A 24,779-nucleotide genomic window follows, 5' to 3' on the forward strand; every position below is an offset into this window, starting at 1 on the left:
AATCAATCAATCAATCAATCAATCAATCTATCAATTGTGTGTTCAGTCAAAACCTTAATTTATGCAGGAATCCAAACTTTGTCCACCCTCCATTCGTCTCCACCCTCCTTATGTCTGAATCTTTCCCGCCCTCCCTTAAGAAGATTTTATTATAGGATGGAGATCGCTCTCTGAATATCACATGAAGAATTGTTACCATGTGATAAAACTTTCAGCAAAGCATAAAACACTTGTCCTGTACCCTAAAGGGTGGTCTTTTTGTAGATAATATTGACGTTGTTAGACAAGTGCTATTCTGTTTGATGAGCCTTGACTACTGATGTAATAGTACACACTAAAAACTGCTGGGTTAAAAATAACCCAATTTGGGTTGTAAAACTCACCCCTGGGTAACTATTGGACCCTCCCAGCAGTAAATCTTACCCAGCAAGATGGGTAGGTCTATTTTACCCAGCAGCTGAGTAAAATATTCTACCCACAAAATGGGTAAAAATTAACTACACATCTGAGTAATTTACTCAGATGTGTAGTTAATTTTACCCAGTGATGACCATGCTAATATTATTTGACATTAACTCTATCAGTGCCAAGGGCCAAAATGGCCCAAGGTATTTGTGCCAGGATTTTGTATGTTTTTCTTTACTATGCAATGGAAAAATGTTTTTTTTGTTATTCTGCCTTTGCCTCAGAATGTACTGGACTATCTACTGGACGACGGAACTCTGGTAGTCTCCGGAGGTGATGAAGTCGCACAGCCTACATGGACATGCGGCAGCGATTCAGACGGGGGGGAGGAGGACGTCCGGTGGTCAGACGATGCTGTCACAGCGCCAGAGTTCCCCGAATTTAAATCCAAAGTGCTAGAGGCCATCAACGTCCTGGGCGGAAGTGTCTTTCCCAAACTCAACTCGAGCGCGCCACGGGACGCGGCCTGGATCGCCCTAAGCGGCACCCTCCGGTGTCAAACTCTGGCCGGCATATTCTTGCTCCTGAAAAGCTCCGACTTTGTCGCCCATGACCTCACACAGCCCTTCCTTCGGTGCAGTGACCGCGACGACTCACCGGACCCGCCCATAAGCTACGAGCTGGTCCTGAGGAAGTGGAGTGAGCTGAACACCGGCAGCGAGTTCCGCTGCTTCGTCAAGGGGAACAGACTCGTCGGGATCTCCCAGAGGGACTACACCCAGTGCTACCAGCACATCTCCAAGCAGGAAGGCCAGATATCGCAGTCCATTCGGGAATTTTTCGGCCAGCACGTCCAGCACAAGTTCCTGGACGAAGAAGACTTTGTGTTGGACGTCTACCGAGACAGCCAGGGGAAAGTGTGGCTGATTGACTTGAACCCGTTCGGAGAGGTCACAGACTCCCTGCTGTTCACGTGGGAGGAGCTCACCTCGGGGAACGGGAGCCTCTCGGCCAATCAGCAGCAAGGCGGTGACGTTACGCAGCGGGAAGAAGACGGTCGCCCGGTGTTCCGTTACGTCAGCAGAAAGGTGGCGGTGCAGCCGAGCCCGTGTCGGAGCTACGGGGTTCCCCGGGACTTTGTGGACCTGTCCACCGGCCAGGACCCCTACAAGCTCCTCGACTTCCTCAAACTGAAGAACAGCCAACAGGAGGACTCTGATGAAGAGGAGGAAGAAGATGGGACACGACCATGACTGTGACCATTCAGAACACTGGTTCTTTATGGATCTGTGACTCTTGGGAGTGAACAAATGGAACCAATACTGTGTTTAATCTTTGGGGGAACCACATTTTGGTTACATCTGTACACTAAAGAGTGACAGACAACGTACAGTAAGTGTCCATTTGCCACCAGCATTGAGAACCAGCATTCTGAATCAGTGGTTCTCCAACCTCTTGATTTCAAGGACCCCCAATTTTAATATGCATGACGCCAAGGACTCCCATTTGATAACATTTTCCTTCACCCACTAATCTACACTACTATGAAACCCTAGCTCTGAGCGTGTACAAACGGAACCAAATCCATTTGGGGGCCCAGTTTGAGAAGGCCCCCAAAGATTAAACACAGTATTGGTTCCATTTGTTCACTCCCAAGAGTCACAGATCGATAAGTGTCCATGTCTGTGTGGCGCTGACGTTGAAGTTGAAGTTGTGTTTGTTGAGCGGTGCTAACCGCTCCTGCATTGGGCTTTGTATGTCCCTATATGTCCCTAAGCACGAGACTATCGTCATAGAAATTATGCAGAGACCGGCATCACCACAGATGAAGTCACGGACAGAACGGTACACGAGATATGCACATGTTGTGTTTTTTAAGGACCTTCAGTTTAGTATGTATCAGGCCACGGACCCCCCATAACTCTGAGAGATCACCAGCAACTCCATACATGGAGTTAAGTGTGACATCACCGCTGATGATGTCACAATAAGCGACATAACAAATGATCTATATATAGCAGCTCACGCAGACCAAACACGATGTGCCATAAGACTTTGATAAGATATAACTTTGTTGGTGTTCTTACTCTGAAGCGATAGCCAATTATCTTCTCCGGTCATGGCGTGTCGTGTCCTTCAGTGTGTCCGCTCTGTGTCCTGGCCCTTGGCCAGGTTTCCCCAGGGTCACCTTGCCCTCAGAGCCGCTTCCTCCCCGGTGTCGACGAGCCACCCCCACCGCCGGCAGCAGTCGTCGGTCCGCAGGAGCCAGTGGGCTCGGTGGCCGCTGCCGGGACCGAGCGCCGGCCAGAGCTTTCCGGCTGGTGCGGCGTCTCGACAGTACGGAGACCTGTCCCCGCCATTGCTCAGCCCGGAGACAATCAAGGAGCGCGTCATGCACGTCCTGGCGCTCTCCGACAAGATCGACCCGGAGAAGCTGCAGAGCACGTCCCATTTCATGAAGGACCTGGGCCTGGACAGCCTGGAACAGGTGGAGCTCATCATGGCCATTGCATTGCTCAGCTCGGAGACAATCAAGGAGCGCGTCATGCACGTCCTGGCGCTCACGTCCCATTTCATGAAGGACCTGGACAGCCTGGACCAGGTGGAGCTCATCATGGCCATGGGGGACGAGTTTGGCTTTGAGATCCCAGACGAAGAGGCTGAGAAGATGATGTGTCCCGAGGACATTATAGAGTATGTCGCCCGCAAGAAGGATGTGTATAATAAATCTGTCTGTCACGTCCAGTGAGCCAGGGATAGATGGGGAGTTGTGTCGATCAGTATGGTGAACTCCACAGGCACATCAACCATCACCTTTGAGGGCAAGGCTGGAATCTTTTGGTTCAAATGATTCATCAGTCCAGTGGTGGAACCGTGGAAGAATTATGTTTTATGTACGTTTTACTAACTAAGTAAAAGTATTCCACAATGTGGAACTAGTCTTAAAAGTTGAGTATTCAAAATGGTGTTTGAGCAATATTGTTCTGCCCTCAGGGCAGATTTATTATTTCAAGCAAGTAAAACAGTGACCCCTATTGGCAGGTTATTTGTAGCACTCCTTACATAACCTCAAGCAGGTGCAGTGAAGTTACTAATCAAAGCAGGTGTTGTGACTTTGTTGATGAGCAGAGGCTCTGGGCAGAAGCTACATGTTGTTTGGAGAGTTCAGACAAGGAACTCTGCTGTCTCCTGTAGCATACAGACATGGTTTTGTCTCCTGATGGGATTTGTCTTTTTCCATTTTCTGAGTTACTTCGATGCAATGCTTTTTCACTCCGTTTTCACCTGTAAAATAAAAGGAGCAAGAGGCTAATCCTGACCCTTGTGAAAAGGAGTTTGGCTACTGTCAAGTTTGTGGTATCGGGCACCCTAACTGGGCAGAATAAATATATTGGCATGAGTATATACTAAAGTACCAAAGTACTCACATTTTTATAAAACATTTTTCGTTGTGTTCTTGAAGATCGGCTGTCGAATACATGAAGGACTATAGGGCTTTATTGGTTTGTATTTATTGTGTAGCAAAGTAACTAGCAACTAAAGTTGTAGTGGCGTAATAAGTACAATATTTGCCTCTGAGATGTCGTGGAGTTGAAGTAAAATAAACTAGAAAGGTGTAACTTAGTTTAGCTTAGTTTAGTTTAGTTTATTTGATCATCACATTTTACAGGTCATACATTCATAAAATCATTGTTACAGGTGATCAAAAGGAATAGGCTGAAGCTGAAAGCTTGTGAATGCCTATCCTATGTATTCATGAATTAAGACATTTATTAGTTATAAGAGTGTTCAGATTATTATTGTTTTTTGTTTTTTTTTGTTTTTGTTTTTTATAAAAGAAAACAAATAAAAAAAGAGAAAAAAAGATGGAAGAAGAAAGAAAAAAGAAGAAAAGGTGAAAAGAATTTAAAGAGAATTTAAAAACAAAGAATGTATATGGAAATAAAGGACTTGATAAGAATACTCATTTCATGATGATAACAATTCAAGAAACAGAGATATGTTATAAGAGTGTACACGTTTACCGTCTAGAGAATGATAATACATAGGTACAAAGTAATAGTAAAAGAAAATGATAATAAAAATAATAATAATAACAAATACAAATAAAAATGATAATAGTAATGAAACTAAGTTTTTAGCCAGGATATTTAATTTGAGTATTTTTTTAAATTGTGAAATGTTCTTACTGTGTTTGATCTCTTCTGTCAAACTATTCCAAATCTTTACTCCACAAATAGAAATGCACATACTTTTACGGGTGGTCTGAACAGTTGCTTGTTTAAAATTGAGTTCCCACCTTAGGTCGTAGCCCCCCTCCCTATCACTAAACATGTTAAGAATGTTAGCTGGAAGCAGTTTATTTCTTGCCTTGAACATCAGTTGAGCAGTTTTGAACTCAACTAGGTCCAGAAGCTTCAATGTACAAGACCTCAAAAATAGATTATTTGTGTGTTCATAAAACCCCACTTTATGTACTATTCTTATTGCCCTTTTTTGTAATATGAATAGAGGATGAATATTACTACTGTATGTATTTCCCCACACTTCCAGGCAGTAGGACAGATATGGCAGTATAAGCGCATTGTACAGGGTTAACAGAGACGTATAATTTAGAATATCCCTTGTTTTCCCTAAGACACCAACATTCCTTGCTACTTTTGCCCGCACATACTGTATATGGGATTTCCAGTTTAATTGGTGATCTATTACTACTCCCAAAAACATATTTTCGTAAACTTCTTTCTAATTGAATACCATCAAACTCTGGGAAACGAGTTGTGAAGAATCCACTGGGAAGTGAAGTTCATCTTACCATTTATATTATATATTGTATTATATATATTTTTTTATATTATATATTGTGAACAGTGACAACATTGTGTGAAGCATGAACAAACGCTTAACTTTTCTGTTAAAGGTTAACAGAAAGCAGGTTCACTTTGCTGGCAAAAGATTCTCGGACCAAGAACAATAGTGTGTTGCCTACAGCAACCACACTAATAAATAAATAAGGAAATAGGTGAAAGTAAGAGTCGAGCTAGGCTCTTTATATCCACTGCAAATAACATCCTTAGTATCTCCTCCATAGACAAAGACAGCAGGCCTGTTTTGAAATTCACTTCACATCATTTCTTTCATTTTGGTGTAATTGTGAATTTATTTTTGAAGGCTGGAGCATGAAGATATACAGGTCATTCATAATGAATACTTTTACTTTTTACATTTTTGAAAACAGTGCTTTTAACAGAGTCGGGTGGAAACTAACCTCATTATGTCCAAAGCTGTTACTTTTCAGGCTCGTTTCGAGCTTGTGAATGTGCTACTTTTGATGCTTTTGTGTACATTATGATCAAGTAGGGTGTTAATCTACAAATAAACTCAAAAATCACACCCAATGTGAAGTGAGCGGTGGTCGTGCTTGCATAACGTCTTCAGACTAGGATTTGAGTCTAGGGCTATGCTACACACACACGTTTTGCTATGGCAAAACGCTGAGGAAAAAGGCTACAGACATACGACATATGACATCACTAGACAAACATGATGCTACGTACACACATTTTGCTATGGCAAAACGCTGAGGAAAAAGGCTACAGACACATGCACAGCCACTCAATGGAGCGGTTTACCACCGCTCAAAAAGTTAGAATATGGAGATAAGCCTGACGGCAACGATATACTACATTGCATATTGCTGCTTTGCAGACAACAGAGGAAGACCTCAGAAAGCCACCACATTGTGGATATAGTCCAGTCAGTCAGTCCTTGAAGTATCAAACAGCTAGGGAGAGAGTCAAACATTGAGTTGAACAGTATAAACTCTTGGGGAACGCTACAGAAGCACAGCATCTTGTGAAATAAAATGTCGCCAACCAATCATCAAGGACGATGATACACGAAAGAAGAAGAAGAACCAGGCTAATGATTACATATTGTGAACTACATCTTTCTCATTAATTGAAGCTTGAAATGCAGTTATTTATTCTTTTAGAAAGAAATCACACCCAGGGTGAAGAAGCATGTTCTCGTCCTTTCTCAGCTGTGTCCGAGACCTGGGCAATGTCATCTGCATAGTCAAGGTCAGGTCAGTAATCGTGATGGGATGTACTCACTTAGAGTCTGCCTCGGGACCAGCGTGAACCCCAGTGTCTCCTCCCTGCCACAGATTGAAATAGATATGTTAAAAAAATATGCTATTTGCAAAGATTGTCGACAGCAGTGAATGCTGTTAAATTTCTGAAATTTTAGCTTTTTGTCAATTAAAAGGAGACAGATCTCTGAATAATCTGTGTGTGTGTGTGTGTGTGTGTGTGTGTGTGTGTGTGTGTGTGTGTGTGTGTGTGTGTGTGCGTGTGTGTGTGTGTGTGTGTGTGTGTGTGTGTGTGTGTGTGTCTTTCTCTTCCTGTATACTTTGAGTTTGGGGGGAGAAATCTTCCCTTGCCCCTGAATTCCTTCTGAAATGACTCGGAGGTTAAATCAATATACTTCCATTTACAGGGAAAGGTAAGTGTGTGCGTGTTTGTTTGTGTGCATGAGATGTGTGTGAGTGTGTATGTGCAAGTGTGCCTTTTGTGCTTGGCCGCCACCCAAGCATGTGCACGTGTCAGACACATGCACACGTCTGAGGGTGGCGTGTGCCCGAAATAATGGAGGCTTTCTGGCGTCATGAATCTGTGGAAGTGAGCAATAGAAAATGCCAGGCTGTCGTCTTTTTTCACCTCTTCTTCTCCACCGCTACTATTCATTCTACTGTCTGTCTGTCTGTCTGTCTGTCTGTCTGTCTGTCTGTCTGTCTGTCTGTCTGTCTGTCTGTGAGGAGAGGAGAGGAGAGGAGAGGAGAGGAGAGGAGAGTGTCATCTCCAATAACAAACTTGAGGGTGGCAAAAGAAAGTGACAGACATACAGTATAAACTTAAGTGCTATTTCATTAATAATAGAAAGTGACAAATAACCACTTAAGCGTTTGTTTGTTTTTTGGCCAATAACAGCAAACATAGCCACACTACAACCTTACAGTGCATTGCGACGTGTTTATGATACTGGTATTTGAGGCTCTATGCATGAATTAACTAAATTTCAGAAGAAGTGTGGAAGCTAGCAGGTGGGGGTGGCAATTCCTCCTTCCGGGTACCCCAATTAACGCCACTGGAAAGGAGAAAAAAAGAGAATTAGTTTAAATAAAGCGTATGTGCTTCCTGCACTTCCCTCCACCTCCCGCTGCGCTGTCATGGTGCGTTTCCCTGCCTGGGCACGCGGGCACAGCTGACATTTATTGCCGGCGTAATTTGTGGCCGGCGAATGTGTGGGCCGTATCCTTTTAAGCAGACAAATGAGTCATGGGCGGAGGGTACTTATGATAACGTAAACGCACCCAGGGAATGTTCCCCGAGTGTTTCCACAAGGAGAGCAGGAACTTTTTATCTCTCCCTATATATCTCCTCTCTTTTATATTTCTCTTTCCTTTATTTTCTCATATACACTCTTTTCCTCCCCATGAATCTCACACACACGCACGCAAACACTTTTCCTCATCTCTTCCTCCCATCTCTCTCAGTGGGCTGTTTCCTGTCTTGTAGTGGTGTAGTGGTTGTGTAGTCCCAATCCATGCAGAGGACTGGTGACAAATGGTATTTGTCATGTCTTGTAATGTACATATTTCAGGGGTTCTACATTTGTTTCCATACGGCTCCATACTCATAAGCTAATCATCTGGGGACCCCCCAAAATATGTTGGGGACCACCCAGGGTGTCCCGACCCCCAGTTTGGGATCCACTGGCGTACACTATACGGCTCGGTTAGAGATAAGGTTCTCAGAACCTAATTTGGGCCATGTTTTCAAAAATAGCGACGCGTTGTGAGCTTGTAGATCGATTATTTCCAATATCAATGTTCTTTTATATGTATAAAGTTGTCAAATAGGCCTATGTCATTCATTTCATTTCTTTGTAGGCCTATATTTAAGTTATGTGTCATATCTGCCATGTGCAACTTCAAAGCCTAATAAGCCAAACAGAAATGTAACAGTGAACGACACAATGAAATCGTTAATCGCAATTATGTTAGTGACAATTAATCCTTATGTAAAATGTCATAATCGTGACAGCCCTACATAATTATAACACATCTATAAACTCACAGTACGTCACTAATGCGACCCGCTGTGAGCTTCAGATGTTTTTTTTTCTTCTTTGCCATTCACTCGCAATAGAGACAGCTTCAACATTTTGCTATTCTATATGTGCTGCTGTACTGTATAAGCTTAATTAACACTATCACAATACCTTTCACAGACAGACTGTCCACTACAGCCATGTAACCATTAACCAAGGAATCAGGCCTGTATTGTTTTCATAGTTATGAAAAGTTATTATGAGCGGCGTCATTTTATGTTATTTTATGAACTATCACCCCAGTTCTGGCTATATAATGTAAAGATAAACAAAAGACATCATAGAACATGTCAACATGGTGGCATATCCCTGTGTCTCTGTGTAGACAGACAGACAGGTCTAGAGCAGGGGTTTTCAAAGTGGGTGACGGGGGACCCTGGGGTGTCGCGACGGCAGTCCAGGGGTGACGCGAGATCATTTGATAATATTTGGAGTACAAAGTTGAAGTACTTGAACTTGAAGTACAAAGTTATCCAGTTCTTCTAATAAATGGCTATTATCTCAACATTTTCCTCGCAACATAATCACTAAAATATCATTACTGTCAGGCAGAAACCTCTGTCGCGCAAAACTAGTGAAAACAGCCGATCTACAAGCACTGTCCAAAACGAACGGTTTTGGACATACAAGGTTTCCACCCGACAACGACAATATGCTATAAATATAAGGTGCTGGGAGTGAAAATTATAATACGTAAGGGTGCCTCGGATTAAAAAAAATATTTATGGGGTGCCCTGAGACAAAAAAGTTTGGGAACCCCTGGTCTAGAATGTGTGTTGACGATGATTGAAAACCCTCCCTAAACTCTAGACACAGACACATAATCTCTTCTCAAACGATGACAGTACCTCAGCGACGCAACGGAAACAGGAAATGCTCGACAGGATCTCACTTGTTTGCCCGCAGCGAGCCCAGCCAGTCACCACACTACTACTGAAATAACATAACGCACCAAGCAGCCTTGAGCCCACGAGCACACACACACGCAAGCACGCACACACACATAAAACAGTCCAATAATCACTCCACAGAGAAATAATAAGTCAGCCAGCGAGGATGGTGTCTCCTGCTGAGAATAGAATTACAACACCCTGCTCTCTCTCTCTCTCTCTCTCTCTCTCTCCCTCTCTCTCTCTCCCTCTCTCTCCCTCTCTCCCTCTCTCTCTCTCTCTCTCTCTCTCTCTCTCGCTCTCGCTCCACATTCTTCCTCACAACAGGAAAAGCACTTCAAGCAGCAAGTTGAAGTCACTCAACTGCTGTTCTCCGTTTAGCCAACAAAGGCTCAAAATTGCAGCAATACACAACTTCACTGTACAGTATGTGTGCGAGTGTACATACAGTATGTGTGTGGTGATGTTTCGATAGATAGCTGGTGATACTGTATATCGCCGCTTTATTTCCATATTTTATTTTATTTTTCTTCGTAAATTAACGCCCTACTTGATCATACTACAGCGTCACACATGAAAAGCATCACAAGTAGCAGAGCCGCGTTTTGAGCTTGTAGCTCTGCTACTTTTGATTTTGTTTTTGATTTTAATCCTGAACAGTAACCGTTTTGGACACAATATGAGCTTTTCACCTGACAGAGATGGTATGGCTGCAGAGAGCAAGAGATAGCACTGAATTGGCTGTGTGCAGCTGTACTGCGGACAGAAGAAGATAATAAAAAAGGTGTGATAATGGGAGAGACTCACAGAAGCTCTAACCATTTTGACTCACTTTATACATAAAAAGGGCAATTTGGCATGATGACTAAATTGGGAGAAAATGGTGCGGGGAAAGCACCAAATTAGATTCACGTACGTGAAAGAGAGAGAGAGTCGACAGAAACGAGGAACCTCAAGAAGGTGTGTGTATATGTTCAGCTATACTTGTGAGAACCCTGCATGTGTGCCCACAAGTACAATTTGACAGATCATTGACGTGTGTGTGGTCCATTTTCCTGCTCCTCACACTGGCATGTTTTATGGTTGGGTTCCTAAGCTTATAGGGATGTTAGCACTGTTGGGTTACGTGTAGGGAGTTTAATCTTTGGGCTAGGTTAGGTTTAGAGAGGGTTTAGGGTTGGGTTAGGTTTAAATTGTTTAAGGTTGGGGTTAGGTTAGGTTAGGTTTAGAGAGGTTAAGGTTAGAGTTGAGGATGAATTGGGTTGGGTCGTTGTGCCTTTGATTATGTTTAGGGTTTCGGTTGGGTTATCAGGGTAAGTAAACGTGTGTTTGTGTGCTCCGGTGTGCATGAGTGTGCTTGAATTGTGAACTGACTCACTGTTCTCGGATGGACTGTCTCCCAGAGCTCTGATTGATAGGTACCAGAGCTCTGATTGATAGGTACCAGGAAGGATGCTGTCGGGCAGACAAGCTCTCATCCCCATATCTCTACTTGAAAGAAAAAAGTCCTTTTTGCACACCTTTGGAATTCATCAATATCACTTCAGTTTAACCACTTACGGACCTGAGTTTTACTTGTAACAGAGTATTTCTAGATTGTGGTATTAAAGGATAACTCCGGCCTAAATAACATCTAGGCTAATTTTCCTACTTTTATTGATCCTTAACTAGATGTCATTACAAACACATCCATGCATTGGTTGTCCCACACAAGCTGCCTTGTCTGCTAAATGTTTGTTAGGCTGTTCTGTGTTTTGCCAAGTTCCGGAAAAGACATGCTGTGATTGGTCAGTACAGTCACTTTGATTGGCAGTTGTGCCGAATGCTCACCCCAAAACACTATTTACAAGACTGTGGCGGCTCGTGTTGGACAACCAAGGCATGGATGTGTTAGTAATGACAACTAGTAACACATTCATTAAAAATAAAAAAATACTTTTGACTGCAACAAATAGTGTAAAAGCGATAGGCTCATGGGCTCCACTCTAAGCTATGAGGGCTGCTGGGGAAACTGCCTAATAGACCCATGCATGGACAGTCTTTTGGGATCAATATTCATGGGTTCAGTGGCGGTTTGTATGTATATTGCGCCCTGTGCAAGGTAGTATAGCGCCGCCCTATGGCCGCGCAAAGCGCGCCCGGAAAAATCGGATATTTGCGGGCAAATTATGCATTTTTTCAAGTTAAAAGCAGTGGCCAGCCTCTATCAGCCTCTATCACTACCACCAGTGGCCAGCCTCTATCACTACCACCCATAGAGTATATATAAAAGCTACCACCAGGTGATGTTGTTGTATTCGGTCTGGTCTAAACAGACAAGGAGTGTTTGCAGGGCCGTCACCCTACTTTTTTTTGCGCCCCCGCAAAGTGGCGCCCTGTGCAATCGCCCCGCTAGCACCCCCTGGCGGCCGCCTCTGCATGGGTTGCATTTACAAATGCAACCCATGAATAAGTAGGAAAATGAGCCTAGATGTTATTTAGGGTGGAGTTGTCCTTTAATACTTTTACTTAAGAAATGTCAGTACTTTTACCACCACTGCTTGGATTCAAGATTGAAGCTTGATCAATACTTGCTGGTGTAGTGTCGCTATTTTCTGTTTGCACCACACCATGCGCAACCAAATATAAATCCGGCTTTAGACTTTGAGTTGAGTTCTGGTGTCAAACAAACATCTTAAAAGCTTCTCCTTTCTTCGAGGTGACTGCTTCCACGATAACAGACAGGAAAGAGAGGTGACGGAGAGGGGTGGAGAGGGGGGTCGTCCTGGTGGAGTGGACAAGCTGTCAGGAGCTAATCAACAGAAATGGAACATTTTGTGCAGCAAGATAAACTGTCATCAGCTTGACGGAAGGGTTTATGGGTAAGTACTGCTGGGTCTGAAAGTGTGTGTGTGTGTGTGTGTGTGTGTGTGCGTGCGTGCGTGCGTGCGTGTGCGTGCTTGTGTGCGTGCGTGCGTGCGTGCGTGCGTGCGTGCGTGCGTGTGTGCGTGTGTGTGTGTGTGTGTGTGTGTGTGTGCACGTGCAATCACGATTTTTTATTCAAAAATAACAGATTTTTGAAGAATGTCGAAAGTGTGAGAAGAACTACTGATTTAGAAGGAATTTGTAGAATTGGCCTCAGGTCTTAATGGGTTAACTGAAGAAGTAATGAATAGAATAATGGAAGCCAGGCATAGTTGCAGCCCTATATGCTACTCATGTTCATGACAGCATTCTCTGTTTTTCTGCTTTCACCTCTGCGACTTTGGGCTGATGCTTTTAACCTCAGCGCAACCCGACAATAAGCTGAAATTCCCAGATTGCCAGCATTATTACACTCTCACTGTGTGTGTGTGTGTGTGTGTGTGTGTGTGTGTGTGTGTGTGTGTGTGTGTGTGTGCGTGCGTGCGTGCGTGCATGCGTGCGTGCGTGCGTGCGTGCGTGCGTGCGTGCGTGCGTGCGCTTGCACATGAGTGCGTGTGTGTGTGTGTGTGAGAGAGACAGAGAGAGAGAGAGAGAGAGAGAGAGAGAGAGAGAGAGAGAGAGAGAGAGAGAGGCTGCGATTTGGTATAACTTTTGTAGGCCAATTTTAGCCATCCCCTGAGCAGAGTGCTTTCATAAAGCGCTTGTGTTCCCGAGAGAGAGGCAGTGTAGAGTGGGTGGGCGAGAGAGAAAGAAAGAGTACTCAGGAAAAAAAACTGAAGAGAGAGAGAGAGAGAGAGAGAGAGAGAGGAGAGGTAGAGGAAGAGGAGATGAAGAACAACAACAGAGAAAATTGATAAAGTGTCGAGAACGTTTCAGAGCAACAGGAAAACAATATGGAAACATGAGAGGAAATGATACAGGAAAAATAAAAACACACTCTAGTGTGAAACCTTGTACGTCCAAAACCTCTACCTTTTGTATTATTATTCTTTTTAGCGGTGCTCCAGGAAGGAGCTAAGCTCCAACATCTGGCTTTGTCCGGGACGCGAAGATTGGCCTACATCTTTGCATAAAGCGTACAAAGTTTGTTGTACGCCCGGGGCCAAGCATTCCGGGACGCTTAATAAAATTCACTCATAAATAGCACCGCTCACTTCACACTGGGTGTGATTCTTTTTAAATACCTAATGAAAATACCTGATCTACAACCTCAGGAACAAAAATAAACGTCATTATTGAAAATAGCCGATCTACAAGCTGAAGAACGAAAGAAACATCACGTGGATGCACCTGGGAAGCATCATCAGTGATGTAGCCTGAAGTCATCAGGGTTTCTGGTCACGCAACATCATAAATGCAGATGATCATCAATCATCAATGCAGATGATACACGAAAGAACATCATACCCCTCGTCCAGGTGACCCAGGCCAGCCGGGGATGATCAAGTCCCGACTTATACGTCCTATTAGGGAAAGGCAGAGCCACACAATCGGCCGCTCCGGAATTAAGCCCCTTACAGACGGGGCGCGGTTGCTGTCTGAAAGGCGCTCTACTCTGCTGTGACTGGGAGGTAAACTAATCCGACGCGTGGAAGGAGTAGGCTCTGTGGGTTGCTTCCTCCTGGCCGGGCTCCTCCTATGTCTCACCAGGTCCACTCCTGCTCTCAACAGGTCCAGGACCTGTGCATCGCTGGGGAAATCTTGCTCTTTCGAACGACCGTCATTTTGACAAAGGAGCGTCGGAAGAGTTAGCGACTTACGTACCCCACGGAGGTTAGGTTTAGGGTAAGGGTTAGAGTTGGGTGTCGAACAGATGACACAGTGAAACGCTCCCTGCATCGCTCCCGGGTGTCGTCTACATTCCGGCTGTCAACTGTCTCTCCGGTGGTCACCATGACTATTCCTGGTTGTCACCGTGTCACAACGTGTCGTGAGCTTGTACATCTATTTTCATCCATTTGTTTGCGTGACGATGAAGTAGGGAATTAATGTATTATACACCAGTGGTTTATTGTCATACCTCCAGACAAGGTCCCCCTATGGGATAACAGCGCCATCTGGCGCTGCAACAGAGTAAAACTCATAAGCTCCCGTACGAGAAATATCATTTGTCGGGAGGGCTGTCAATCACAAACGAGGGCACCGCCCCCGAGTGTATATAAGCCCTGTGGGCTATCATAACTTCCTCTTCCGCACCTCTGCTTACCTGCAACTAGAGTGTCGCGAACTCAGCCATATAAGTATTAATTCTGTAAAGTTTAGCCTAAAGCGACGGCTAGGAAGTCGGCCACTGGCCTTTATAGATTATCTCCCGTACGTTTTCTACTTCTATATTCTTCCTACAGTTCGGTTTTTTCTTCACTTTCGCTTTGAGTCTTTTACTTCTTCTCTGTACGTTCTGCCACGTGTTTCCCTGCCCTAGCTTAGCTTCGCTTAGCTTCGGTTAGCTCACGATGGCGGCTCGTCGGCCCACAGTTAGCAGCCTGCTAGCCAGGGTACCGAAGAAGTGCGGCCTTCCCAGCTGCAAAGGCCTCATCGCCAATGAAGATACTCATCCGTTCTGCATTGTCTGCATGGGGGTAGGACACGCCTTGGCCTCTCTGTCCCCTCCGGCCCCGGCCACGGGGGTGAACTGTACTGACTGCCTCCAGTATGATGTTCCAGCCCTCGAGGCCCGCTGTGAGATCGCTGGCGCTGGTTACGGCCTTCACACCACGGTCTCCGCCGGATCCCTCCCAGACACCTCTCCTCGTGTGCCGGACAGCGCTGTACGCCACAGCGCTGCTTCTCGCCACGTGGTTAGGCCTCCAGCGGCCTCGCCCTCAGCTAGCTTCGGTAGCCCCGATGCTAGCGGGTCTGCTGCCCCTGCTATCCCTGCTGTTTCTCCGACGGGCTCGACTGGTGCCGTGCCCAAGAAGAGAACTTGCAAGACCGCCCACGTTGCTCCACCGCCAGCTGCAACCTGGACCGTCCCCCCCAAAGAATTCCACCCTCTAGTCGTCGGTGACATTCCTCTCTCTTTCTCCGTCCCCCAGCTACGGGCTATGCGGCCACCTAGCCCCGTCTCCTGGCATGCTAGCGACGGAGACGAACCGGAGCTAGAGGACTACGACATGGATGAGGTGGACACGGAGGGTGAGTACTCGGAGGAAGACGAGTCCACTTTCCCCTCCGGACAGGGCGGAGGCGCGGCCAGGGTGGTTCCTCATGCCGAGGCTTCCACCTCCGCCGCGTCCTCCCAAGCCCCTTCTGCCTCTCTCCCCCCTTCCATGCCGGCTGGGGCGAGAGGGGCAGCGGCACAAGACCCAGACTCCATCCCCATGGACGAGCTCTCGGTGCTGGAACGTGCTACCATCCGTTGTGGCCTGGAGCTGCCGCTCGGAGACGCGCCACTCGGACCACGGGCTAGAGTTCCCCTCCTTGGCCAGGATGTGGAATCCTCTCCCCCGCTTCGAATGGAAAAGCTCCCACTGGTCCCAGGCTTTGCAGAGGCCCTGCATTCAACCTGGACTACACACAAGGACCCCCCCAAGCTCCCCTTCTTGGTCGACTGCCGCGACGCAGAGAAGGCGGGAATCCCCTTGTGTCCTCCCATGGACAAACTGATGGCGCAGTCCCTTGTCGGGAGCATCAAGCCAGGTCATGAGCGGACCGGTCCTGGAGGCCGCAATCCCTTCAATCTGTCCGTGGGGAAGAAGCCTTCTGGGTTTGCCATCCCCTTTGACGACAAGCAGTCTTCCAGGGTTAGGAACTCTTACAGAGCCTCCGCGCTGGCAGCCAGGACGATGAACGCCACCCAGCTGCTGCTTTTCTCCACCAGGCGCCTCCTTAGCGAGATGCGGGAGGTGCCTGACGTGATGGTGGAGGAAATGGACAAGTCGCTGCGCATGCTGATGGACCTGAATGTCCACGCCATCGAGTGGCTTGGACACGGCATGGATTACTGCATCCAGGCGGAACGTGCCAGGTGGCTTGATAAGGTAAAGTGTCCTGGCAGTTCCGGAGAGGAGACCGAGAAGGTCCTGCAAGACCTCCCCGGCCACCCTACCTCCCTCATGGGCGGTGGACTGGAGCTTCTCCGCCAGGAGGTGGCGGATAAGAAGATCACTCTGGAACTCCTGGAGGCCACGACGGACCCCCAGGTACCCAGAAAGGAAAAGAGACAGGGACGGAGCAAGGCCCCTTGTCAGGCTGACAGGGGGCGCTCTTCCTCCAAGCAGGGGAAACAGAACAATCCCCCTAGGACCCCCTCTTCTTCCTCCGCGGGACCCCCTCGCACTGCAGCGGGGGCTCAGGCCCGCTCCCAATCCCGCCACCCTCCCAGGCACGGGATACCGGCCAGCTCCCACAAAGCCCGTGGGAAGCCGCCGCGAAAGTGACACTGGACTCTGGCGGGGTCCCCCTGAAAATTCAGGGGACCCCCCCTTGCAAGCGCAGACGTTTGGACAATATGAACAATTTTTCTTATGCCAAGAAAGCAATGTTTATTCCTCCTCTGTGCTCTCCTCCAGTGCCTGTATTAAAAAGTGTGTTGATAAAACAATGCCTGTTTATTTCAAACCCACCTGCTTTAGTACAGACGACCCCATTTTGCATGAATTTAGCCAGTGTAGAGAAGTCCAGGCTGGAATTTCTTTCCACTCAGAAAATATCGCTTCCTCCAGTCACGCAGACAGGTTACAAGCAGAATATTTCTCTTTGCAAAATGTTCCCAGACAAGCTAATTCCTATTCACAATGGTATGGTTTCACTAGTGTGCAATACCCCTCTGTCTCCACCGAGCGGCACTGTTATGCCGACTCTAGTTCAGGACAGGAGTTTGGTCTTAGCGTCAGGGAAGAAGCCAACACATATCACCCAGGGTCGGCCTCGTCTTCCCGTAAGGAAGCATATAAAGGCCTTAGCACAGGTTGTAAACGTAAATACAATTCCCCGAGCCGGGGATTATGTTACTTATGCGATGAACCCTGTCCCCCGGGCTCCACGCTATGTGCCGCCTGTAATTTTAACAAGCGAGGCTTCTTGGAGGTCACGTGTCCATCTCCCACCGGATACGGAAATAAGCGTACCGGAAACGGAAACGCTCTTTCCGCTGGTGTCTCCGCGCCTTCCGGCCCGGCGTCTAGCGGATACGGATACGTGCCCGGATACGGAACCTCTCGGTCCCGTCCTTCCTCTCCCTCCCGGCCCAGTAGTCCCGCTCAGGCGGTACAACCCCAAGGCTTCTCCGTTGCTCAGCAACACGTTAGCACAGTGTGCAGAGCAATGGAAGCGTTGCAATCCGAATCACTGGGTGTTTCGGACGGTGACACGGGGCTACAGACTACAGTTCGCGGAAATACCCTCCCTATCCAGCAAGGTTATTTACACTCGAGCCCGCGGCTTGAAAGCGGATGCCTTGAGGGAGGAGATAGACTCACTATTGCGCAAGGGCGCTATAGTGGAGTTATCACGCGACCAGAGCCGTTTAGGCTTCTGGAGCCGTTATTTTCTGGTTCAGAAAAAAGGAGGGGGGCTGCGTCCGATTATGGACTTACGTGCTCTGAACAAGCACTTGAAATAGTTCAAATTCAGGATGCTGACGTCAGAGTCACTGATGAAATCAGTGAGACAGGGGGATTTCCACTGTTCAGTGGATCTGAGGGACGCTTATCAGCACATCCTCATTTATCCCCCACACAGGAAGTTCCTGCGGTTCGCCTTCGAGGGGCGCCTGTACGAGTACACGGTCCTCCCTTTCGGTCTTTCCCTGAGCCCTCGGGTTTTCGTGAAAGTGACCGAGGCAGCCATTGCTCCACTGAGGCATCAGGGAGTCAGGCTGGCGAACTACATAGACGATTGGATGATTTCCGCCGCCTCCTGCTCAGAAGCGGCGCGCCATACCAATCTGGTGTTGTCACACCTGAAGGCCTTGGGTTTCAACGTCAATTTTGGCAAAAGCATGTTGTCACCCTCCCAGCAGATTTCCTTTATAGGAATATCTCTGGACTCGGCCACCATGTCCGCTCGCCTCTCCCCGGAGAGGGTGGACAGGTTTCTGACTTGTCTCGGCTCCTTCCGACTGAACCAGGTGGTCAGGTACAAGGAGTGCATGAAGTTGACTGGGCTGATGGCGTCAGCGGTGCAACTTCTGCGTCTGGGCAGGTTTCATATGAGACCCTTCCAGCGGTGGTCACTGGCGCTCAGGATTCCTTCCCTGCAAGGGTACAGGAAGGTGACAGTCAGCCAGGTCTGCATGGACGCTCTGGTCCCATGGAGGGACCAGGCGTTGTTGACGAGTGGGGTCTCCATGGGCGAAGTGGTGTCACGCAAGGTGATCACCACAGACGCCAGCCGCTCAGGGTGGGGCGCCACCCACGAGGGGCGCTCAGCCAGGGGCCTTTGGACCCAGGCCATGTTGGAGTACCACATCAACTATCTGGAGTTAATGGCGATCTACTTGGCGCTCAAGCATTTCGAACCATTTCTCCGGGGTTGCCATGTCCTGGTCAGGACGGACAACACGGCGGCCCTGTATTATCTCAACAAACAGGGCGGCCTCTCCTCGCGTACGCTGGATCAGCTGGCGCGCGAGATGACCCTCTGGTGCTTGCCTCGGTTGAGGTCCATCAGAGCCTCCCATGTCCCGGGCCTTCAGAACGGCGGCGCCGATCTGTTGTCCAGGGGGGAGCCTCGTTACGAGGATTGGTCTCTCCACCCTGCGGTGGTGAGACAGATTTTCTCCAGGTTCGGTCAACCTCGAGTCGATCTCTTTGCCTCCCAGGAGAACGCGAAGTGTCCCCTTTACTTCTCAGTGAGGGGACCTTCTCCTCTGGGGACGGACGCGTTTGCTTACGAGTGGCAACAAGGTCTTCTCTACGCGTTTCCACCCCTGGAACTGATCCTTCCCACTCTGGAGAGGATCAGATGTTCCAACCAGGAGGTTCTTCTGGTGACACCATCCAGGGGAGTGTGGAGGTCTCTGATCACCCCAATGCTCTCTCGAACCCCCTTGGCGGCTTCCCTGGCACAGGGATCTGCTGCGCCAGGCAGGGGACGAGATCTTCCATCCAGACCCACGGGGCCTAGACCTGTGGGTTTGGCCCGTGAGAGGGAGAACCTGCTCGCAGCAGGCTTCTCACCGACGGTTGTAGCCACTATTCAGAGTGCTAGAGCCCCCTCTACTAGGGCTGTGTATGATGGAAGGTGGAATGCCTTTTTGGACTGGTGTGAGCTACAGGAGCCACCTGTGGTGGCTCATTTAGCTTCGGCCCAGAGGGTGTTAGATTTCCTGCAGGACCGCCTGGACCTTGGTCTGGCGTTCTCTACACTGAGGGGTTATTTAGCGGCTATTGATGCCTGCCACCTGGGGGTGGCAGGTAAAGGCCTTTCTAAAATCCCTGAGGTGGTCCAGTTCATGCATGGTGTTGACCATTTGAGACCTGTGACTAGAGCCTTGTTTCCTGTGTGGGATCTACAAGTGGTTCTTGAGGGCCTTTGCAAGGCACCCTTTGAACCGATTGGGAGGACCTCTTTGAAACATTTAAGTTTCAAAACAGCTCTTTTGCTTGCCTTGTCTACGGCTAAGCGTGTGAGCGACCTTCATGCGCTCTCTGTGAGCCCTGATTGTATGAGGTTTCTCAATAATGACTCCAAGGTTCTTCTTAAACCTCATTTGAGTTTTATTCCTAAGAACCGTGTGGTTCCGAAGGAACCTGTTGTTTTGACGGCTTTCCATCCTCCTCCGTTTGCATCGGAGGAGGATAGGCGTCTTCATTGTCTTTGTCCAGTTAGGGCCCTGAAGGCCTACTGTGATAGGACGGTGGACAGCAGGTCTACTTCTCAGCTTTTCGTGGTCATGAATGCCCGTCAACGAAAAGCGGTGTCCAAGCCCACTCTGTCGAGATGGCTTGTGGATGCAATTAGGTTGGCTTACACCCGGTCTGGGTCTGAAGTGCCGGAAGCACTTAAGGCCCACAGTACTAGGGGTGTGTCTACCTCTTGGGCTTTGTCCAAAGGTGTCTCCATTGAGGAGATTTGTGCAGCGGCGAATTGGTCTTCGCCGTCCACCTTTGCGACCTACTATCACCTGGACGTTGCGCCTTCTGCTATGGCGCATACGGTTCTGGGTGCTGCTGCCCTTCCTACTATGTAGTGGGGCGGCTCTCTCCCCTTCCTGAGACAGCATGCTACTGTCTCTAGGATACATGGGGGGGGGACCCTGAGTTTTTCCCTTATATTACTGCAGTTTTATAAGGTGGACCTGTGTCTGCCCTTAAGGCAGGCCTCGGTCTGTCAGGGTCTTTTTCTGTCTGAACACGCCCAGGCCCTGTGGGTCTGGGTCGGATCAGTCCTGAAAGGGGTCACGTCGTTTGACGGGACCTCCTTCCGGGTGTGGTCGGTGTGCACGACAGTCTTGTCGGTTCATGGCTTCTCGGGGAGTGTATGAGTCCCATAGGGGGACCTTGTCTGGAGGTATGACAATAAACGTATAGGTTCCGGACGGAACCATGTTTATTTAATACCGGAGGACAAGGTCCCCCGAATAAAGCCCCTCGGTTCGCTAGTTGCGGGCGCAGAGGTGCGGCTTTAGAGGAAGTTATGATAGCCCACAGGGCTTATATACACTCGGGGGCGGTGCCCTCGTTTGTGATTGACAGCCCTCCCGACAAATGATATTTCTCGTACGGGAGCTTATGAGTTTTACTCTGTTGCAGCGCCAGATGGCGCTGTTATCCCATAGGGGGACCTTGTCCTCCGGTATTAAATAAACATGGTTCCGTCCGGAACCTATACGTTCTCAAACGTGGGGTCGCCCCAAATTATTTTGTGGGGTCACCAGATGATTAGCTTAATGTAATTATTTTCTCACTCAATGGTAAACAAACCAACACACAGTCACAAAGTCTATATATACCGTAGCGTACATGGTATCTGCACATTTCTAAAGTGAGAATGTAAGGACTTTCAAGACTGTTTTAATACCGAACTGGCCAAACTGTCAAATATTTCGTAAGCAAGTTCATTTCACAATGTTCATCTGTGGAACCGAGTCACATTAAATGTAATACCTACAATTCCAAGTGTTTGTCAGGGTGGGGGTCCCCAGTTCAAATATGTATATTTTGGGGGTCACAGCCTAAAAAGGCTTGAGAACCCCTGGCCTACACAAGTGTAAAAAAGGTTGGAGATACAAGGTTTCTGCCGGACAGCAACGATGACGCATCTCCTCCTCTCCTCTCCTCTCTCCTCCACCTCATGTATCAGTAGTGACATCACGGTTTTAAGCCCCTCCCCTCCTCCTGCAGGAGCAGTGACATCATCGTTTTAAACCAACTTTATGAATCTTGTAATCGCTGAGAAATATCTCGTCTCCCTTATAAAATGTAATAATAACCTTCTCTCCATTTCACCCTTTTCATTACACTCTCTCTCTCTCTCTCTCTCTCTCTCTCTCTCTCTCTCTCTCTCTCTCTCTCTCTCTCTCTCTCTCTTTGTCTCTCTCTCATGAAATGAAACATATTTCTATATCATTCTATTGACGGAAATAAAGTCAATGTGCTTAAATAAGAAGAACAAGTGATGGGTTTTCTTGGACGGCAATTACCGTACAACTCAAGGGCATTAAAAGAACGGTGGTGCAGGTTTTCTTTTCTCTGCTCTGAAATCAATTTGTCATATTCACACACACACACACACACACACACACACACACACACACACACACACACACACACACACACACACACACACGCTCGCTCACACACACACACACACACACACACACATATGAGAAGCAATTTATTTCACACTTAATTCACATTCTCCTTGTTGACATGTGAGCCACAGCAGGGAGGCGGAATTGAATGGCTTTGTGTGTGTGTGTGTGTGTGTGTGTGTGTGTGTGTGTGTGTGTGTGTGTGTGTGTGTGTGTGTGCACACCTACACATTGTATGCACAGGATTACACAGTGTGTAACAAACACGCACACGCATGCATGCATGCGTACACACACAACACACACACACACACACACACACACGGAACATGCTTGCACACACAAACGCGCACTGGCACGTGCACATAGTACACACATAGGCTACACGCACAGACACACACACACACACACACACACACACACACACACACACACACACACACACACATACACACACACACTGCGCTTGGCTTCGCCGCCAACAAGAGTCATTAATGGTCAAATACATATTTGTTTGCATACCGTATTTACATATTTACAGTGGGGCTTAGCCCGATTAGCTTGTGATTCCAATGCGGATGATGTCAGCGTATGATGAGAATTTGGAGCAATGTGATTGGATCTTGTCCTTCCAACCTGAACACAGAGTGGCCATGCACAGAACCAACAATGACCTCCATGAAAATACATCATCATCATCATCATCATCATCATCATCATCATCATCATCATCATCATCAACAACAACCACACAAACCCCCAACCACCCTCAATCCCATCTCTACTAGGGGTGCAATGCAAACCTTTCTGTCTGTCAGGTAAAGGAACGATCACACACAATTGGATGAGAGAAGAAGAGAACAACTATAAAAAATCTAAAAAACGCCTGAGTCTGTTTGTCCATCTGCTGGACTCTGACACCCATTATGGACCCATAAAAACTGATCTGACATAAAACCATATTCATGTTCGCTGTGCCTCTCTCTCGGTTGTCCTCAGACGAGCTTCAATGCCTGCCTGGAGGCTATTTACCCATGTTAAAGAACATGCACACATTAAATCCTGTTCATTTAATCCCAAAGAGTGTACACCACTAATAATTCACTTTTACAAATGGAACCAAATGGACCCCTCCATTTGGTTCCATTTGTAAAAGTGAATTATTAGTGGTGTAACCACGTTATTTCTTTGTTAACACAAGTGTTAAATACAGTAGCTATACAGTAGAATATTACCGTAGTATAGCTACTCTGAGTTTGTTCAATAACAAGGTTCTCCCCATCGCTCCAGCTCTTTTGGTGAACATGAAATACAAGCCTTGTGAGCTTGTAGATCTGCTATTATTGACAAAGAGATCTGGTGTAGACAGAAAGAGGTCCAGTTTAGTGTTTAGAACCTGTATTATAGCGTTTTGAACTTGTAAGATGTGTGTCAGTGATTGTTTTGTAATAATAGGATCTTGCCCGGGGGGTGTGCACACAGTATATGAGGGATAGGAGTCTCAGAAGCAGGCCTAATGTTGGAGAACCCAGACGTATCAGTGATGTCAGTCATCTCCAAATTTGGGCATTGTTTTCACCATGCAAATGTTACCATTGCGGAGACGCATGTGCAGTACAGCGACGGACTCAAGTCTCCACGGGGTGAGCAATCTATAGGAAAAAAAATTAAAATGGGTGAACTATCCCTTTAAGTACCGTACTTGAGTATACTTAGTTACTTTCACCACTGTTGGCCACCCTATACTCTAGTTCCAGGTGTTGTTTCAGAAGGAACCGGGGCTGTATACGTTACAGTCTGTATTTACAGTAGATGTTCATGCTGTAGGAACATACGTTACAGTCTATATTTACAGTAGGTGTTCATGCTGTAGGTACATACGTTACAGTCTGTATTTACAGTAGATGTTCATGCTGTAGGAACATAAGTTACAGTCTATATTTACAGTAGGTGTTCATGATGTAGGTACATACGTTACAGTCTGTATTTACAGTAGGTGTTCATGATGTAGGTACATACGATACGTTACAGTCTATATTTACAGTAGATGTTCATGATGTAGGTGCATACGTTACAGTCTGTATTTACAGTAGGTGTTCATAATGTAGGTACATACACGTTACAGTCTATATTTACACTACAGTAGATGTTCATGCTGTAGGTACATACGTTACAGTCTGTATTTACAGTAGGTGTTCATGATGTAGGTACATATGTTACAGTCTATATTTACAGACATCCCAACTTGGAGATTTTCATTTCCGGGAGGTCTAGGTGAGCCCTCGCGCACATGGGCAATTGGGGTTTTCCTGGCAAATTCTGGGTTTTCGCATGGGCATTTTTAAAAACGGTGCACGGCGGCAGAAATAGCCTTGATATAGGCACTGCTGTCTATATCAATGGTTCTCAAACTTTGTGATGTCAAGGACCCCCAAAATGATATGTATTTGGCCACGGACCCCTATCTCAAAATATTTTGTTCCAGGGACCCCCAGAAGCAAAGATTTGAGTTAAAAATGTTCACTCTGAATTTGGGTCTTGCCTCATGCTAGAGGCAGAATAGATATGCGCGGTGGGCACATGTGCGCGTTAAAAAACAGCAGAACCGTTTTAGGCTTAATATGCCTTTGCATGATGTCTAACATATTTGGGAGAAAGTTCTGTCACTCTCACTTGACTTTGCACTCAAGCTCAACACACCATCGCGC

General features: G+C 47.1%; 2 protein-coding genes across 2 annotated transcripts; both read left to right on the forward strand.

Moving 5' to 3' along the window:
* Window positions 1–644: 644 nt before the first annotated feature.
* LOC308288175 (translation initiation factor eIF2 assembly protein-like) lies at window positions 645–1,658 on the forward strand (the record flags this gene model as incomplete). The annotated part of the gene is made up of 1 exon (XM_080729535.1): window positions 645–1,658. The coding sequence occupies one exon, from the start codon at window positions 645–647 to the stop codon at window positions 1,656–1,658; it is 1,014 nt and encodes a 337-aa protein (XP_080585661.1).
* Window positions 1,659–2,524: 866 nt separating this feature from the next.
* On the forward strand, window positions 2,525–3,154 carry LOC308288183 (acyl carrier protein, mitochondrial-like; the record flags this gene model as incomplete). The annotated part of the gene is made up of 2 exons (XM_080729549.1): window positions 2,525–2,893; window positions 3,008–3,154. 2 exons carry the CDS (start codon window positions 2,525–2,527, stop codon window positions 3,152–3,154), a joined length of 516 nt encoding a protein of 171 aa, XP_080585675.1.
* Window positions 3,155–24,779: the final 21,625 nt, after the last annotated feature.

This window comes from Nannobrachium achirus (assembly GCF_963921795.1).
Source record: "Nannobrachium achirus genome assembly, chromosome: 1".
Classification (NCBI taxonomy): domain Eukaryota; kingdom Metazoa; phylum Chordata; class Actinopteri; order Myctophiformes; family Myctophidae; genus Nannobrachium; species Nannobrachium achirus.